Below are 20,087 nucleotides of genomic sequence, written 5' to 3' on the forward strand. Positions count from 1 at the left end.
TGAGAAAAACACTTTTTTAACAACATATATCCAAGCATGATTCAATAATAAGTAAATGTATCACACAATGTATAAGAAGTTTCAGAAAAACATAAAGTTTCATTATATATTGCTATATTAATATACAAATATACAGTGTAATCCTCAACCATTAATTCAATTTTTAAAACATTTCTTAATAAACAAAATTGAATAGGTTCCAAAATTTCCTTAAAGTTAAAAACAGGCACACCATCCCACCACACCGCCTCAAGTGCATTAACATTAATTTTTTATTTTTCCCTCCACTGTCACTGGAAATGAGTTAGTTCTGCCCCTAACATCTCTACAACCCCCAACATGCCTCCACTCCCAGCACAGTCTTCCTCAAAAATTTCAATGGTAATGGTTTCCAGTTAGGACAACAGGCTATTTATTATTGTACTTAGTATACTTAAAACATTGGTCATCTATCATCTCCTTTCTTTTTATTTTTTGAGGGTTCCAGGTATTAACTCTACAGTTTCTTTTCCTGCTCTGTCCTCTGTTGCTTGATTTAGCACTACTCTCCTCCCTTGACCTACTGCTTTGCTGGTCTGAGAGCTTCTCTCCAATCCTGGACTCCCTAACACAAACTCTGAAGACTTCAAGGGTTTGGACTTGCTACCAAAGACTTGAGTGAAGACTAATGATCCACCTCCTCACCTCCGTCACCCTACCCCCTTATTCTTTGCAGAGACAAAATTGCTTTTACCAGTGACATCAAGAACTATTCAAGACTCATCTACATAGTAATTATCCCAGGAATTTCACTTCCAGCTACTACTGTACTGAGTCTTCCAATTTAGGGAAGAAATGAAATTAAGTAATAATGTGGCAAAAAAAAAAAAACACACACAAAACCAAAATGTGGCCGAGCGCGGTGGCTCACGCCTCTAATCCCAGCACTTTGGGAGGTCAAGGTGGGCGGATCACGAGGTCATGAGATCCAGACCATTCCTGGCCAACATATCGAGACCATCCTGGCCACCATGGTGAAACCCCGTCTCTAAAAAATACAAAAATTAGCTGGGTGTAGTGGCACACACCTGTAATCCCAGCTATTCGGGAAGCTGAGGCAGGAGAATCACTTGAACCCGGGAGGCGGAAGTTGCTGCGAGCTGAGATCACATCCCTGCACTCCAGCCTGGCCACAGTGTGAGACTGTCTCAAAAAAATTAAATAAATAAATAAATAAGATGTTCTCTCCTTTTTCTCAGAGTCCAAGAGTACCAGACTTTGCCCTGAAGTAGCACTGCATCGGAGTACAAGGTCTGGTTTACAGCAAGGTCCTGGACAGAACATTTAAAACTAGAATAATAATAACAACAATAATACACAAACACACACACATATATTCTTAATAAAATGTTCTTTAATGTGATATATATGTGTGTGTGGGTAAAACATCTGGTGAAAAAGGTAGAAACTGAAGATTTCTAACTGAAAGAATTCTTCTGATTATCCATGTAAAAACTTCCACAAGTAGTCAACAATAAAATGTCACTTAAATATTACTAATGAGACATTCATGAGGTTGAATAAACAAAATGCTTCATGCTTGCAAAGAACATAACTTTAAAAATCCCATTTGTCTAAAAATATACACATTATCTACAACAGAAAAACATTTCCTTTTTCATATATTAAAACTAAACGTTACCAACTAACGTGACAATTAGAATTTTCAATCCTATTTAAAACTTTGGGCCCATAAAGGAAAATGAACACCACAACAGTTAAAATATAGATTTTAAGCAGGGGAAAACTTTTTCAAATTATGTCTGAACAGGCCTGAACATGAGAAGTAAATGCTTCAAAGTATATGAGAAAAATTAGAAACAATAAGATAAAAATGTAAACACTAAAGTCTTTCCTATCATAGAGAACAGAAATCGAGGTCATACAAATAACTTACTAATTTACTCTTCTATGAAGGTTTTCCTCCATTTTTGTTTTCAAATTATTATTTGGTTTAAGTTGCCATCACACTTCTGCCCACACCATCAAGTCTTTCCCAAACATGAGCATTATCAAAGACAGTGGCACTAGTGAAAGTCTATTCCGTTATTTTCCTATTTCTCCTCTCCATTTGCAGAGTAAATGAATATCTTTAGTATTTATAATCTCTTTTCAATTAAAAAAGAAAATGGAAAAAGAAAAAGAAAATCTGGGACACAAAGTTTGAGTCTATTAATAAAGACACAACAAAAGAGGGTCTTAAATGGGAACTGCTCCCTTCCCGGGAAACTTAGAATTTCTAACACTGTACTCAGAGGTTCACATTATAATTATGGCTGAGAAAGGGGAAGCATACAAAAGGGTCTCTTCTTGAATAATGCCTCCAGGAGCTCAATTACTAAAATCTTGTCAATAAACACATATCCATTCTAGTATCTTCACTTCAATCCATAATTAATTATCTTTTTCATGTCTCATCTACTGGAAGCATAAGTGAAAGCATAACACTTTAATCTGGATGAGTAGTGGCATAATATTAGGAAATTTTCAAATAATTAGGCAATTAAAACCACACGAATGTACTAACTAGTAGGATAAATCCCTATATTCTGCATTTCTAAGATTAAAAAGGTGATACTAAAAATAAGATATCTTCACATTTATACTTCCTATTTTTAGAAAGAAAAAATTAAGTTTATTTGATGTGCAGTTTGAGAGAACTTTTTAAAAAGAACTTTCTAAAACGAACTTTCGGATTGCTTCCGTAAATTTAATAGTAAAACAATTCCAAACGAAAATTCCAAACACAACTGACAGAACTAAGCTGACTACATAGGAATCAGCAAAGCAACACTGTAGCACTATGCAGAAAAAATAATTTGTTAAAAAGACTGTGCACAGAGGACATCCCATGCTGGTAGCTACTCTAAAGTGAACTAAAAAGAACTGCAAACATACAAAAATACAAAAAAAAAAAAAGAATGAAAGACTCTGTATATCAACAGCAGTGAATGTTTCAACTACTACTAACAGCTGAAGAAACAGCTCCACCTCTATATGAGATGGAGTTGGGAGAGATGAGGAGATGGGAAGACTAACATCCACTGAAAATCAACTCTCTAAGTAAATGTAAGTTAAACAATGTGTTTACTCTATGTAAATGCCAATGCATATTATAAATAAACACTGATGACTTATTACAATTTTAATAATTTGTATAGATGTTAAGATACATCCACTTGCTGGATTTTAGTATGTTGAATTCATATGACAAATATGAAAATCATATAAGCTTGCAAATCTCAAAATATGCAATGTTCATTTAGAATGACCAGTAATCAGGAAGCCAGTAAGAGGCATACATTTGATAAAACTGAATCCTACCAGATGCACACAGTGAAAGCCTTAGTTTCACAGTGCAACTATTTTTAAAGCCACAAATTGTTACAAGCTTGCATCAACTTTGCTAGTCTCTAGTTGAAACTGACATCTGTTACAATCTACATAGTTCATTAAGAAAATAGAAATTATTTGAAAATCTATAGATTGTATTCACAAAAAGCTCCAATATATTGTACTAAAGCCAGCAATTTCAAATGTTACAGAACTAGACCCCGCTAACTGGCACCATATACCCATAGACTGAACTGCATTAAATATTCTCCAACGGTATCGCGGACTTTGAAACCCTGAGGTGTAAAGATATTTTCCAAACTTTTTAAACTACTTTAAAAATCCAAAAATCTTAGACTTCATACTCCCAAAGTAGTTCGAATTACCTGAAAGCCCCATAGTATAACCAAATACCTTAAGACTACCCTTCATTAACAAGATCTCACCAATATAATTCAAGTATTACCAACTCTGTATAATTTTCAAACCACATAAATTGCGTTAGCCTATTATAGAGAGATAATGCCGCCAGACTCTCTCCTTTCATTGCACTTTCCCCCGTTTCTGACAGTTGCCAAAACTACCTACCTAAAGCATATGAAGAAAAAGTAGCACTCAATTCCCAGGACCTAAATCGTTATCACTGCTGAGGAAAAAAAAAAAAGACCAATCACAAGTAAGACGTTTTGCTCTAACAGATCTGGAATGCGTATAGAGGAAGATCTAAATTTAAGCGCAAATTGCTGCACTCTTCCATCGCACACACATACGAATACCGCACAAAGGTTCCCGTGCTTACATCAAATGGTAACGAAGGGCACAGCCTATTGTCTGAGTCTACCTATCCCCCTTAGACAAATGCCAGAATCATAAACAGAGCGAGAAATTATATCTGAGCACCCGGGGGTATTGCAGAGTTAAGGGTGGGATGCTCAAGGAAAGCTCAAAATCCCAGTGACTCAAGCGAAGATGGGGGTAACTGGGCCTCCACATTCCGGGTCCGCCCAATGCCTTTCCCCAGATACCCACACCAATTCACAGAACGCTTACTTCCTCCCCAAGCTCCCTTCGCAAGTGCAGTCCGGAGGCACCACCGCCGCCGCCGCTCCGAGGAGCGGGGGAGGCGACTCTCTGTCCCCGCGCCTGGACCCAGGAGGACGACGACGAGGAGAAAGCGGTGCGCGCGCGGCTCCCGGGAACCGGCCCTCGGCTAGCGAGTGGCCCCCAGGATGGCTCAGAAGCAGAACCCGCCCGCCGCCTCGCCAGGGTCAAGCGAAACTCGGTTGTAGGAAGAAAAACAACGAAGAGATTGTAGATTAAGAAAAGGCAACAAAAACACTACCAGGCCGCTAGGAGGACCGCCTCAAAACGCCGCCGGAAGTCAGAGGTTTGCCCTGTTCCTCTACAGGCCCAGGCAGCTTCCGGCCGTCTGATTAGTCGTCAGTGCGCAGACACCGCCCTCCGTGGACACGCCCTCTAGGCGTAATATCCCAGGCGAGGAGTGAGAGTGCGGCGGGACGTGGAAATAGAATCCGTACTCTGTGAGAGATGCTGGGAGAGGAAACTGGGAGCCCGGGAGAATTAAAATTCCCAATTAAAAGTGAATTTAAGTGAGTTTTCTCTTTTTATTACATAATTCCTTGCCATAAACTGCTGTTGTAAATGCGCAAAATGCGGCGTTTGTTGTTGACAGTACCTAGAGCCATTCATTCATTTGTTCAACAGTGTTTATGGAGCAGCTGAGCTAGAATGAGAGGCTATGTTTGTCGTTTTTGACACCCCTCCCCTTCCCGGGCCATCGCCTAATTACCGTGGAGCAAACGGAATGCATGGTTGTATTTCTGAAGGCACAAGCAGAAATTTATTGAAAATTTGGAGCAGAAATCTTTAATGTACTTCTGACCACCCTTCCTTTTATTGAGTAGGATCCAATGATCAGCATGAAACTTGTTATTAAACTTGCTTGAGATGGCTAATCAGACGTCGGAAATCAAAGAAAAAGTAGGTAGCTAGACTTTTACAATTTTTTTTTGAAAGGTAAAAAGACATGAACCCTTGTCTGCCTTAATGTCAAAGTAGCACTTATTAGGTTCTCTGACAAAACCAAGGTATGGGAAAATCTTTTATCGAAACTACGGATAAAACTTAAAAATAATCTGATACAATGATTTGGTCTTGCTGGAATCAGTAAATTAAAATACGAAAGCAGAATGATAAAATCAAGGGCATTAAACATTCCTAACGACATGCCAAGCTATTTTAGAGACAGCGGCAAAAGCGTCTTTACAAGTGGGTTTGATGTAACGCTCTGGCAGCAAGAATCCGTATTTGCCCGTATCTCGAAGTTCAATTGTAAACGAATATTTGATGCCCAAATCATAGATCCAATCGTCCGCACCTCCAGGAGCTAGGTCTAAAAGAAGAAGAAAGAAATTTCTGAAATACAGATTTTTCAAATTAATTAACAAACTGGGAATTGTTTGATTTAAATGTTTGTTTGGATACCTTTAGATTTTTTTTCAGTTTTTAATATAAACAATTTTACAATGAGTACCCTTGTTTATACATAATTGCTGCTTTGTCTCTTTAGAATATTTTTCCCTAGAATAGATTTGCTAGTCTAAGGTTTTGCACTTTTTGCAATTACGACATGTTCCCAAATGGACATCAAAAGAACTGAATTAATTTATACCTCCACAAGCAGGGTATGAATTTGCCCGCTTCCCCTTCCCATACCATCAATAGGAATTATGAATTCTGATAATTTTATGGGTGAAAAATAATATCCAACAGTCTTAATTTATGTTTTTTTGATTATCAGTTAGTTGCACATTTTGTTTGGCATATTTATTGGTTAGCTTTATATTTCCTATCAATTGTCCTTACTCATTTGTCTACTTGGTTCATTTTATCAATTGCTTATAAAAACAACATTAATGTTATCAGTTTTGTTTGGCATGTAGACCTTTTTTTCTCCTTTCATTCATTTCTCCTTTCATAAGGAATTTTTTCTCCTTACTGAGCTTTCAACTTAGTTTATGCGGGGTTTTCATATGAAAATATATGCTGTACCTGGAATTTACTTTGGTGAAAGGCATATTAATAATCCAATTAATTTTTTTTCTAGGTAACTTGTTAGGTTTTCCAACCCCATTAATTGAATAATCTGACATTCTTTTTTTTTTTTTTTTTTTTGAGTGCTAAATTGAGTCCAGGGTTATGGCAAAGTCTGACCCAAAATTTTAATTTATAATTTTAGCATCTATCTAGTACAGTTTGGGTAGCATCACATGAAAGCTACAATTGCCAGAAGACTTGTTGCAGTTTAATGCATGTTAACTAAAATGTGTACACATTTTAGTGTTCATGCTAAATACAGTTTTAACCTTTTTTGAGATGGAGTCTTGCTCTGTCACCCAGGCTAGAGTGCAGTGGCACAATCTCGGCTCACTGCCACCTCCACCTCTCAGGTTCAAGTGATTCTTATGCATTAGCCAACCGATTAGCTGGCATTACAGGCGCCCGCCACCATGCCCAGATAATTTTTGTATTTTTAGTAGAGATGAGGTTTCACCATGTTGGCCAGGCTGGTCTCGAACTCCTGACCTCAGGCGATCCTCCCACCTGGGCCTCCGGAAGTGCTAGTATTACAGGCGTGAGCCACCACACCTTGCCTCTTTTTGTTTTTTTTCTAATCATTAAAAAAAAAAAAGGAAAAACCTGAATTTGGCCTTCAGGCTGTCATTTTCTGATGCCTGGTTACAGGTTGATTTTTCTGATCCTCTTTTCCCATCTCCCTTCAAACTTCAAAAGGGCAAAATCAGTGTGTCCTCCCACTGTGTGTAGATAGGAGTTGCTCACGAAATATCTTTCAGCAAAAATTAATCAAAACTTTTTGTTAAGAGTGTCACAAACTCTTGTATGTGTAATATATGTTAAAGACAATCAACTGTAATGTGTTATGAGCTAATACTCTTGGGGGCAGGCTAACACTAAAAAACACTTGATGCAAATGGTATGCACTAGATTACTGTAGGGTACAACCTGCACAACCTTCCATGGTGGCCCTGGGGATCATACAAAAGTTTTATGAACTAGTTTCTGCTTCACTCAACTATTATGATGCCAATTCTGTAATTCCTACTCTATTGCGATAAATATAATTACTTAAATAGCATTTTGGCTTCTTTTTAGGAACTCATTTATTAATATAGCTTTGTTTAGCATTGTCATAGCTATTATGCTTCTGTTCCTAATTATTACAATTCAGTTGTATTACATGTGACCCTATTTAATTCGGAAAAATTAAATACACAAAGAAAAACAGATCACACAGATTTCTTTAGTAGCTCAAAGTTCCCTAAGATCATAAGAAAAAATACTTACATAAGGTTTCTGAGCCACGGCCATGTGTATACCTGATATTTTTACTGGTTTTCTGAATAGCACGAACTGCTTCACTGGCTACTAGAGACTGGAAGCAATAACATATGGAATTTCAGTTAATGTGCAGCTTTGAAACATGACAAGTAGAAGTTTCCAAAAAACAATCATACATTAATTTAATCAAAATGTACATGTAGAAGATCTAGATTCATCTAAAAGGCAAATAAATAAGATAAACAAATTAAAAATGTGCACTTTATGGCAATCACAATTGGGTGGCTTTAAACATAAACTATTTCAATATATTGAAATATTAATTTGCAGAAAAAAATCATATGCCTTTTTGGGAATTCATTTATTATGGAAAATGAAGTATAACTACATTTCAAAGGCTTAGAGGTACTCCATTTCTGAACAAAATTATCACCAAACTTTAAATCCAACCTCTCTAAACACACACATACACCTAATGCATGCATGATTCACTTCTTATCCTTCTCACAACTTCTATTTTCTTCTTGTGTAAAATGTCTAATGACTTCCACAGATTCATCAAATCAAAAAAGATTATGCCTCTGGTATGGAGCAGGATAATAACTAAGACCCCCATTTGACTTCATTTTGTTCTAGCTTGTAAAAATCTATTCTGAAGTTCTCACTTATCTGGAACTTTTCTGAAATTGGAACTAGCATCATGGTATACACTGTCATCTTCTTGAAAAACTCAGAGATTTATCAGTGGATATTATTTTATGCCATCTCTTTGTTCAAAACATAAGTTTTAATGGAACCGCATTGTCTACAGAATGAAATACAAGTTCATCTGACAGTCACACCCCTTATCATAAGCTTATCAGAAGCTAACCTAATCTACTTTCTGATGGTATCACCCTCCACTTTTGCATCGTCTTACGGGGAACACCCACTTCTCTGCTTGGAAGGTCCTCCCTTCCCTGTCTGCCTATAGAAATCCTCTTTCAATGCCTGTCTAAAATGTAGCTGATCTTTGACATCAACAGCACTTTATTATTTATGGGTTTTTTTCCCCCTTAATAGATTGTAAATTTCTCAAGGACAGTAACTACTTTATCTCCTCACTTATCTCAGCATTTCCCTCTGAATGCATTAATGAAGTCATCCGTTGATATTCTAGTTGGGAGTTGTACTGTCTGTGCCACTTATTTAGTAGTTACTCTGTGTCACCTTAGAGTACAGCTGTTTGTAACATCTGCTAGTGGTTGAGCTCCCTAACCATAACACATTCTCTTAAAAGGCAGGATTTTACCTAATGCTTCTTTAAACATCCATTGACAAGGTATTTTACACGTAATGGCTCTCAACATATATGTGTGCTGACAGTAATGCAAAAAAAAAAAAAAAGCATAATTAGACTAATTCTATTTCCCAAATCATGATAAATTTCCTTTTATTTCTTCAAAGATAATATTTTAAAAGGTGCGTTCCTTAAGAGTTTTCCCTTGAGAAGTAAAAAGCTCAAGTATCAAGTATGTTTATGTTCTAAATGGGCTACTTTCAGAAAACGCAAACAATCTTGTCATCAGCAATTGCTAGCTCCTGTAATGTGACTATATTTTATTCTGTTAAGAGAGCCAGAAAAAAAAAATGTGTCACTAAGAAACAAGCTACTACCTAAAAATTAGTCCCTTCCCAAGAATGGGGCTGTTGATGTAACACTTCCACTGTCTGGAGAGCATCTGCAATGAGGATTTGTCGAAGCCTAGCTACAATCCTTCAAGAATCCTTGCATCTTTTGCCATCAACCCAAACATACAGTATCTTGGGCCAAAAAGTGCTCAGGGAGTATCAAATTGTATGAGTCCTCTTTGAACTTCCTGTATTGTGCGTTATGTTCCAAAAAACAGACTCTTGCCTCAGTGCTAAAATTGGGGGTACTTTAATGGGACCAAAACCTTGAGGGTTCGAGAAGTCAGGGCATGAACAATTCCTGCTGCTAATCCCAAAACAATGAGTGTTGTGTTGAGACTGAATCTGTGGTTCGCTGTTGCAGGAAGCTAGTGACCACAAAGCTGTCGCATGATTCCATACTCATCCTTGCTTATATGGCTTCACATACAGATCAGGTCAAGTGGAATAGTTCCTTCCTAACCTTCAAGGAATTTGTCTGACATTTTCTTAGGAAGCCCATGTGCTAGAATAAAGTGCATGTTGTTAGGGTAAGGCATGTTCTTTACATTCCCTTAATGAACACTGACCCAGGGTGACTCTCAACAGGATCATACCATGATTTAAAACATCTATCATTTGCCTTCTAGAGGACAAAAATTTTCTCAGTTTTTGATTCTTCAACTAAGTGTTATTTTATTTCCAAAATGCTAATGAGAAAAATAATTAAGTAGCACTTACCAATTCCTCGTGGTCTTTGCTTTTGCTTCGAGTATAGGAATATGGAAACACTATATGCTGGGAGTATGAATGCATGCTGATGTATGCTTTAATGTGGTTGATATTTCTTCTCAAGAAATTAGCCACCGCCTTCGCTTCTGGTTCTGACTCAGGATAAAGTCCACAGTAGGTTTCCGAGCATGAGAAACTGGATGCACCTTCCTCTGCAGTGAAATTGATAAGGTGAAATTATGAGGGGATGCACATAGTTCTGTAATTTGTGGTTTTCCAGACAACGTATTCTCCTATCTATGTTGCAACATTTTTAGATGAATGGATTAGGTAGGGCTCTGCAAAGAACATATTTCCACTAAGTGTTGTTTATGTTTCTTTTGAAGTCAGATACTTATCTGCTCACACAGCTGACCTTCTAACAGTCATTCCCAGCACCTGTCTCCCTTGTGACCTTAAGAAAGTGGCTAAGAGAGTCTCAGAGATACCAGCCCTATCTCCAGACTTCTGGATATGTGAGAAAAAATAAACCCCATTTTCCTTAATCCACTGTAAATTTAGTTTTTCTGATATTTGTAGTTTTAAAGCTACCATTAATATAGCCCATAAAAGAAAAGCCTCGCTTCACAACTCAGAATATGTAAGTCTGCCTTCAGTGCTACTTTTAACTTGCTAAAGTGGTTTAGTAAATAAAATGGGATGATGGTATTTGTTGCCAGACCAACGTTCATTCGTTCCTTTAATAGATTATAATTTGCATCACTTCAGATGGTACCCTGCCTTCCAATACTTCTCCCCCTGTCCCTAATTCACAAGGGTGAAGCTCCAGCATGCTGCATCTGACACAAGAGATTATCCCTTCCTGCAAACAGTTGAGGGCTCAGGATTGGGTCTGACTCTTGTGCTTTGCCAATCTGAATCCCTTCAAAGATAACTTGAAATCAATACTAAGAGTCTCATCTCAGTCTAGCTGCTGTCTTGAACAGACACTAAAAATAGTAATACTACCAGCTGACGCCTGTGGAGCACATGCTATATGTCAGGAACTCTGCTAGGATTTGTGGCAAAAATTTATTCTTACAGCAGCCTGATGAAGTAAATACTGTTATTTTAGGAGATGCAATCTGGATATTCTTGGTGATAACCATTCTTCAAAATAAGAGGCTACACAGCATATTGTTAAGCACCCAATTACTGGATTCTAAATCTTGATTTTACCATTTATTAGCTATATGGCCTTGGGTAAATGTTTAAAAATCTATCTGTATCTCCATTTCCTTATCTGCAAAATGGAAAAATTACACATTAAATGCTGATTGAATGAGGATTAAATGAGTTAGTTCATACAAAGTGCTTTGCACAGTGCCTGGCATGTAGTATGCATTTCATAACTGTTGCTGTTTATCATCATCATCATCATCATGTGGACTGAGACCTGAAGGAAGCCAGTGTGCATCACAGAGATGAAAAGGGGAGAGAAAGGATTCACTGAGCGTCTCTAGGGCTCCAGGCCCAGTTCCCTTCTGTTTCTGAGTCCAGCTGCATCCCTGCCTCAGGGTTCCATGGGCTACTTACTATCCTTACAGAGCCTGCTTTTCTTATTTAAGTTCATTCTGCTTTCTTCCTGTTATTATACAAGCATAACATTAATATTTGTTAAAAAATTGTTTCCCTGAGAGGAAATGTGCTGAAAATCTTAGGTCTTCTGAAGTATTTCATTTTTAACCAATAAGGTGATTGGATAAACCATTTTTCATAGTTTGGTCACCTTTGAATATTCCTGCCCTTTTATGTGGTATATAATTCTAGAGAATAGAGATTATGTATTGGATATGGAGGTCGGGGAAGACATAACCATTGAATAGAGAGGTGGTGCCCTAATATGAATCCTCAGACCAGGGTTGTTTAATAGAAATATAATGCAAGTCACATATTTACTTTAAATTTTCCAGTTACTACTTTAAGAAAAATAAAAAGGCCAGGCACGGTGGCTTATGCCTATAATCCCAGCACTTTGGGAGGCTGAGGCGGGCAGATCAGTTGAGATCAGGAGTTTGAAAACAGCCTGGCCAACATGGTGAAGCCCTGTCTCCACCAAAAATACAAAAAAAAAAAAAAAATAGCCAGGCATGGTGGTGCACACCTGTAATCCCAGCTACTTGGGAGGCTGAGACATAAAAATCACTTGAACCTGGGAGGCAGACGTTGCTGTGAGCTGAGATCGTGCCACTGCACTTCAGCCTGGATGACAGAACGAGACCCTGCCACACATACACAAAAAGAAATATGTGAGATTAATTCAATATTATAATTTATTTAACCAAATATGTACAAAGTATCATTTCAAATGTAACCAATATAAAAATTATCGTTGAAATATTTTATGTTACTTTTTTCATACTAGGTCTTCAAATTTTAGTGTGTATTTAACACTCAGTGTATGTCTCAATTCAGACAAGCTAAATTTTAAGCACTGGATAGCCACATGTGGTTAGTGGCTACTGTCCTGGACAGCCTCGGATTCTCATTCTATGACTGTCATCCTAGAGATTTCAAGCCATTTAGTGGAAAGAGCCTTGAAGAGGCAGGAAACTTGAGGTTGAAACTTGCTTTACCATTAAGCAGTCATGTTAATTTGGGCAACTACTTCATCCATCTCAGCCTTAGGGGCCTCATCTGTACCACGAAGGAACTTGGGCCACTGGATCCCTCCAAGTTCAAGCATTATTTCATCTATAGACATGGAACCAAGCACACTGTGAAATATCTATAATAGGCAAATTCATAGAGACAGAAAGTAGATAAGACGTTACCAAGGGCTGGGGAGAAGGTAGGGATGAGGAGATATTGCCTACTGGTAACAATAGGCAAAAATCTCTCTTTGTGACAAAAAATTTTAGGAATAGATAGTAGTAATTGTGAATGTACTTAATGCCACTGAATTGTACAATTAAAAATGGTTAAAACGGCAAATTTTATATTACATGTATTTTATCATAATAAAAAATAATTTTAAAAAACACTATAGTCTCCTAGAAAAAGAAGTAAAGGATTTTCCATCCAAGCCAGTTGCAAAAACTTTGTAGTTGAACTCCGTGTTTTAGAAAACGTGTAGGGCTGTCTTAGGTAGTTTGAGACCAAAGGTTCTCATAATGTGCTCCCGTTATCAACTGAATTGCATCCTCCAGAAATTCCTGTGTTGAAGCCCTAAGCCCCAGTGTGACTGTATTTAAAGACAAGGCCTTTAAGGAGATAAGGTGAAATGAAGTCATAATCCAATGTGACTGGTGCCCTTATAGGAATAAAGAGAGACACCAGGGAGGTTTGTGTAGAAAGACAAGGCCATGTAAGGGCACAGAGAGAAGGCAGCTGTCTACAAACCAATGAGAAAATCCTTGGGAAGAGCTCACTCTGTTGGCACCTTGATTTTGGACTTCCAATCCTCAACGGTGAGAAAATAAATTTCTGTTGTTTAAGCCACCCAACCTATGGTGTTTTGTTGTAGCAGCCTGAGAAGACAAAGACACCCCTACAACCTACCCTCCACTCTCCTCTCCAATACACACACGCAAAATTGTAATACAGAGGAGCATAAAATGAGTAAGTAGGTTTGATATGTCACTTCCTGTTAATAAGTGAGGTGGTTTTTAGATCCTTTATATAAAGAATCGTAGGGGCACATTCTAGTTGTAGGGATGAGAAAGATAAGATTAAATTCTTTTTTCTCACTGTCTTGCTTACATAATACAGAATACATACTGGAACAGTTGGTAATAAAAGGAGTTCCTTACAATTATTTTTTATTTTGGGGTTTTTAAAAATTAAAAACCCATATGCTTGCTGCTTCTGTTTCTGTTTTTCACTCTTGTGATACTTAAGAATATAGCACCATGCCTAAGAGGGGACTGAGACATTTCTTGATGACAATAACAGAATATATTTTGACTACTTGGCTATCCAAATTAAATAACACTGACTTCACCAAGAAACGTATTAGGTAAAATCAAGCACCAAAAGAGCTCGAAGATAAATAAAAAGTTCCAAAAAGGAACTGATAACCTGGGTTTATATCCCAGCTCTGCCACGTACTTGCGCGTACTTGCTACATGCCCTTGAGAAAGGGACTTAACTGTTTTCAGCCTGGGTTTCTCCATCTATGATTCGTAGATAATGAAATCTGGGAGATGAACTATGTCAGTAGCTCAGCGCTGAGTAACTGTCAGCTCTATTTATTCAGATTCTTTTTACATCGCTGCTGTTCCTGGGAGCCCCTGGCCCACTATTAGTGCCACTGCAACTTTGGGCCTCTGGGGACACGAGTGGTTTCTTAGGGAGAAACCACTAAATGATTCCCTGGAACCTAAGTCAGGATGAACTACCTCTTCCTCTGAGTTCCTACCAAATCTGTAGCTCTTAGAGCAACTAATTCATTCATGGACTCATTTAGTTAATATTTTATGAGGACCCTCCTAGTGCCAGGCACTGCACTAGGTAATGGGTATTGATTTCTGTTCGCATGGAGTTTCAAACCTAGACAGGGAAAAAAATAAGGAAATAAGGTAAGTACTTTGTTGTGAGGTTTGGTTTTCTTTTGTTTTGGCAATCAGCTTTCCCGGGCTGAATGTTGTGAGGTTTTAATAGGTATTCTGGGGTTTTGATAAAATGTTTAAAATCATGAAATTTTACATTTTTTAAAGGAAATAGGCAAAATTATGTGCATAGGATTGTATAGGGTCCAGGTTTGGGAGGAAGAGGATGTTTCTGTGGGTACAGTAGCTTCTCTCTCTTATGGGCTCCATAGAGCCCAAAAATACAGATGTTGCATACTCCTTGTTAGGTTAGTTTACTTTCATAGCTGTTTCTGAAATGTAGTACTATGAAAAATAATGTTGAGTGGGTGGGAAGAAAGAGTGAAGTAACACCTACCCTCCTAAAAGCAAACTTCTTTGTTTTCAGGTTCAGGGAGTATATGTACAGGTTTGTTCCATGGATATATTGTGTGATGCTGAGGTTTGGGATTATATTGAACCCATCACCAAATAGTGAACACAGTACCACGTAGGTACTTTTTCAACCCTTTCCCCCTCTCTCCTTCCCTGCTCCATTTTTGAGTCCCCAGTGTCTACTGTTCCCATCTTTATGTGTGTGTATACCCAGTGTTTAGCTTTTACTTATAAGTGAGACAATACAGTATTTGATTTTCTGTTTCTGTGTTAATTTACTTAGGACAATGGCTTCCAGCTGCATCCATGTTGCTGTAAAGGACATAATTTTGTTGTTTTTTATGACTGTGTAGTATTCCATGGTATGTATGTACCACATTTTCTTTATCCAATCCACCATTGACAGACACCTAGATTGATTCCATGTCTTCGCTATTGTGAATAGTGCTACAATGAACATCCCATTGCATGTGTCTTTCGGGTAGATCGATTCATTTTCCTTTGAGTATATACCCAGTGATGAGATTGCAGAGTCGAACAGTAATTCTACTTTTAGTTCTTTGAAAAATCTTCAAACTCCTGAAAGCAGACTGTTCTTAAATGCATAACTCAACATCATCTAATGCCTTAACTCAAATTAAGAAATAATAAATTCCCACTGTGCTTCTTTTTATACTGTTTTTAATATTATTTTTATATTTTCTTTATATTATTTATTAAAGAAATTAAGAAAGTGAATAGTGAAAAAAATGTCTTCAAACACTATAGAAGTAAACATTTACTTGTGCAATTAAAAAATGAGGGGTCCAGGCCAGGCACAGTGACTCACTCCTGTGAGCCACTTTGGGAGGCCGAGGTGGGCGGATCACTTGAGGCCAGGAGTTTGAGACTAGACTGGCCAACATGTTGAAATCCCATCTGTACTAAAAAGAAATACAAAAATTAGCCAGGCATGGTGGCATATGCCTGTAGTCCCAGCTACTCGGGAGGCTGAGGCAGGAGAATCCTTGAACCTAGGAGGCAGAGGCTGCAGTAAGCCAAGATTGTGCCACTGCACTCCAGCCTGGTCAACAGAGCAAGACTGTCTCAAAAAAAAAGAAAAAAGAGAGGTCCTCCCCCCATCTCAGGTCTTTGATATTCTAATGATGAATGTTTTTGTTTATTAAAATAGAATCTTTAACTGTCACTTCTTTATTATTCCAGGATAACAGATTTTAGAATTTTGAAGCTAGAAGGAATCTTAAAGAACTGATTCAACTTTCTTATTTTGAAGATAGGAAAACAGGAGAGAGGAGAGGCCAAAGTGATTTTCTGACTCTGGCCAACATTCGTAGCATTACATTTACCTAAGCGTTTATCATTTAAATTATTCCCTGATTCAGACAGGCTAGCTCTGTATTTAATTTGAATTCATGGGCCTTTCTCTGTGACAATCACCCTTTCAGTGAAGAGATATTGCAAGAAATAAAGCCAACAACCTACCACACCAGTGTTTGGACGCAAAGTTCCTGTTCAGGTCTGTTCCGATGCAACGATTGTTCGCATAGAAAGAACGGTTCTTTCTCCACATTCGATTCTACATAAACAAAATACAGACAACCTGGGTGGCCACGTTCAGGGCCCAAGGAAAAACACGCATGTGAAAGTCCATGAAACCAGAGTTGCCTTTCTCTCCTTCAACCCCATACCTTGCATGGCTTCATCACATTGCTGTCGTTGTAATATTCCTTTGCATGGCCCCTATTGCTATCCGGGTTTCAATCACATCCACTCAGACTATTTTAGTTGAACCAAACAAAATGGTAATATTTGATCAATTTTGACTGATAAAAATAAAGATTTCATTTCATTCCACTAAGCTGCTTATTAGCCTTCTTGTTTAGTCTTGTTTCCTTTACATTAATTTTATGCACAGGGTCATTTTGAGCTCCTTCGAAGAAAAGCAAAATATCTTTGTGTCTCAACTCAACACTGAGTCATAAGTTAAAATGCTGTCTTTAGGTTGAATTCACCACTCTTCTTTCAAAGCTAGAAAAGGTGGAGATGTGAAGACACCTCTAATCTGATGACTTTTTCAATTGTACTGATTTGACTCTGGTTTTTAAATATAAAGCAAATTCCCTATTGGGTTATTGGGGCAAACCAGGAAAGTTTGGTCATGTAAAGAGTTGCACAGACTTTGTTTAAGTTCTGAGTTTGGGATGATGTAGCACCCTTTTCTCCTACTCTCACCAACCCTCTGCCAAGCCTTCCAGCCTGTTACCACTCCCAAGCCTGTGGTTCAGTGGCAACAGTAGACCCTGGGGATATCAAGTTCTCAAACTGTGGGAATTAATAATAGGGTAATGATACAAAGAACAGTTGGGAAGTTGGAAATCTAAAGGGTGACTGAATTCCACTGTGATTCAGGTTAAGGTGTAAATATACTTTATTATCAGTTTACAGATATGACCATTTATTGGACACCAAATTTGTGTTAGGCATTATGCTAGGTAATTCTCAATTACTTAGTTTGGCATTTGCCCACCTCCACCTACAAAATTTTCAGTTACAGTATTCCTCTCACCAGAGATGACTTTTTCCTCAGTCTCCTGTGCCATGTCTATCTCTTCTGCATAAATTACCTCCTATATGAAATAATTCATGTGTAATTCCGTATGTTTCCAATCACGCCAACTAATCTTCTTCCTCTTAGTATTTATATGTGCTACTCAAATAGGGTTTTCTAAATTTATATATACCTAGTTATGTTTCTATGTGCCCCTTTAAATTAGAAAGCATAGGCCAGGCGCGGTGGCTCAAGCCTGTAATCCCAGCACTTTGGGAGGCCGAGACGGGCGGATCACGAGGTCAGGAGATCGAGACCATCCTGGCTGACACGGTGAAACCCCGTCTCTACTAAAAAATACAAAAAACTAGCCGGGCGAGGTGGCGGGCGCCTGTAATCCCAGCTACTCGGGAGGCTGAGGCAGGAGAATGGCGTGAACCCGGGAGGCGGAGCTTGCAGTGAGCTGAGATCCGGCCACTGCACTCCAGCCTGGGCGGCAGAGCGAGACTCCGTCTCAAAAAAAAAAAAAAAAAAAAATTAGAAAGCATAGTATTTCATATTGCTTGAGTAATTTTACATGAATCACTATGTTGATTAACCAGAAAATACAGATCGAAGAGTATGTTAAACTACAAGATGGTAATGCAATTAGCAAATCCTGATAAGGGGAAACTCTTTTCTTTGACAAATAAATTGCAAGGAAAAACAAAAAACAAAAAACAGAAAGAGCAAAAGATGGAATGGGAGTCCGTGGATTAAAATAGAATTAAAAGACCTATAAACCAATCATAATGTAAGAGCCTTATTTGGATCTGGAATCAAAGAAACATACTTTTTAAAAAGTTATGAGGCCGGGCGAGGTGGCTCATGCCTGTAATCCCAGCACTTTGGGAGGCCAAGGCAGGCGGATCACAAAGTCAGGAGTTTGAGGCCCCCTGGCCAATATGGTGAAACCCCGTCTCTACTAAAAATACAAAAAAAAAAAAAGCCAGGTGTGGTGGCAGGCACCTGTAGTCCCAGCTACTCAGGAAGCTGAGGCAGAAAAATCTCTTGAACACAGGAGGTGGAGGTTGCAGTGAGCCGAGATCGTGCCACTGCACTCCAGCCTGGGCAACAGAGCGAGATGCCATCTCAAAAAGAAAAAATAGTTATGATACAATTGAAAATACTGGCAATATTTTATGGTATTCAGAAATGGTTAATTTTCAAGGTATAATTATACTGTAATTATTTTTTTCAGAGTTCTTTTTTTTAGAAATGCATACTGAAATATTTATTGATGAAGTGATATGGTACCTAGGATTTACTTCAAAATAAAATGAGTAAGGTAGAAGTGGGTAGAGAGAATTCAGATGAAACAAGACTGGCCATGAGTTAATTATTGTTGAAGCTCTGTGATGGGTAGATAGAAGTTTACTACACAATTATGTGCACTTATATATATTTGACATTTTCCACAATAAAAGTTAAAAAATGTAATAATAAAGCCATTGTGCTTAGATCCAAACTTCTATGAATAATTCAACCTATATATCCTATATCTCCAAGGAGAGCATGATTTGTCTTCTTTGCCTTTTCTCCTACCTTTTTCCATGAGTAGTCATAACCATCCACATTAACCACCGGCATAACATAGAAATCCACATGCCTCAGAAGATTGGTATATTCCCCTATTATCCCATAGTGTTCAGTTATCTGCAAATTAAATGAAGAATATTTAATTAGATCTGTTTTAAGTTCTTCTAAACTTAGTGTGTGTGTGTTTTTTCTTAGTTTGTCATTTGGCATGTTTAGATTTGCAGATTTAACTTTCAGAAAGAGTGCTAATTCCTCAAAAGAACTGAACTTAGGGTACTCTGCTACAAAGTGGTGATAAATGCCTTACACATGGTGCAGTCTTCCTAATTAATGAAGGCAGAAAATCGAACCATAAACTTCCTAAATTTTCCTTAAGAAATAATATTAACTCTTTATTGAAGCCATAGAGCCCACTACGAAGATTTAAGGAAACAAAAAAGTAGATCTAGTATAGCTCCTTTTTCCATAATTCATGTTCATCAGAGCTTAAACTACCTACCATATTTTATCCCCAGAGGTGATTACCTGATATTTGCTACATTGTCCTTAGAACTTGTGGAGCTCAAGTTTTGCTAGAATTGAGTGTGTTTCCCAAGCATTTGATCATCTAGCTTTAGAATTGGGGTAGCTTCTCCTAGGTACTGGCTATGAATTCCTGACAGACATCATCTCAAACTTGTTCCTCTCTACTTTAGAGTCATCCAGCTTAGCGGCACATATTACAATGTGATCCAATGGCCTCCAAATTTGGTGGCTGAGAAATTTACCCCAAAATGCCAAAATGTACAGGCAGGAGAACTATAAAGACAAATTTTAGCTGGTCAAATCATTTCACCTAGGACAAAGCTTTTGGTTTAAAATCTTAATTTGTGGCAACATTGCTG

The 20,087-nt window shown here is 37.9% G+C and overlaps 2 protein-coding genes and 1 long non-coding RNA gene across 53 annotated transcripts in view; 1 reads left to right on the plus strand and 2 right to left on the minus strand.

Moving 5' to 3' along the window:
- Positions 1–4,745, minus strand: part of ZC3H13 (zinc finger CCCH-type containing 13) — a 96,828-nt gene extending 92,083 nt beyond the window's left edge. For 13 of the 44 annotated variants that reach the window (XM_074021982.1, XM_045376937.3, XM_074021966.1 and 10 more), the window contains exon 1: positions 4,423–4,745. The gene's annotated coding sequence lies outside the window, so the exon portion shown is untranslated. Of the gene's footprint in view, positions 1–1,067; positions 1,183–3,960; positions 4,019–4,422 lie in introns of all 44 variants that reach the window. The other 31 variants (XM_074021968.1, XM_074021963.1, XM_005585806.5 and 28 more) reach the window with 8 other exon arrangements.
- A 92-nt stretch (positions 4,746–4,837) lies between these two features.
- The window catches only part of LOC107127946 (uncharacterized), a 52,789-nt gene continuing 37,539 nt past the window's right edge, over positions 4,838–20,087 (plus strand). The window contains exons 1-6 of one of the 5 annotated variants that reach the window (XR_010582581.2): positions 4,838–4,982; positions 5,298–5,377; positions 13,640–13,734; positions 15,091–15,192; positions 15,361–15,439; positions 16,281–16,418. This is a non-coding gene — a long non-coding RNA (uncharacterized lncRNA). Of the gene's footprint in view, positions 4,983–5,297; positions 5,378–13,639; positions 13,735–15,090; positions 15,193–15,360; positions 15,440–16,280; positions 16,419–20,087 lie in introns of those variants that run through there. The other 4 variants (XR_010582582.2, XR_010582580.2, XR_001486401.4 and 1 more) reach the window with 4 other exon arrangements.
- Positions 5,211–20,087, minus strand: part of CPB2 (carboxypeptidase B2) — a 57,320-nt gene continuing 42,443 nt past the window's right edge. For all 4 annotated transcript variants that reach the window (XM_074021985.1, XM_074021984.1, XM_005585800.4 and 1 more), the window contains 5 exons: positions 19,210–19,320; positions 16,560–16,653; positions 10,144–10,346; positions 7,759–7,846; positions 5,211–5,785 (listed from right to left, as the gene is read on the minus strand). In XM_074021985.1, the coding sequence (XP_073878086.1) occupies positions 5,601–5,785; positions 7,759–7,846; positions 10,144–10,346; positions 16,560–16,653; positions 19,210–19,320 (681 nt within the window). In that variant the 3' untranslated portion in view covers positions 5,211–5,600. The remainder of the gene's footprint in view (positions 5,786–7,758; positions 7,847–10,143; positions 10,347–16,559; positions 16,654–19,209; positions 19,321–20,087) is intronic.

Source organism: Macaca fascicularis, chromosome 17 (genome assembly GCF_037993035.2).
Source record: "Macaca fascicularis isolate 582-1 chromosome 17, T2T-MFA8v1.1".
Classification (NCBI taxonomy): Eukaryota; Metazoa; Chordata; class Mammalia; order Primates; family Cercopithecidae; genus Macaca; species Macaca fascicularis.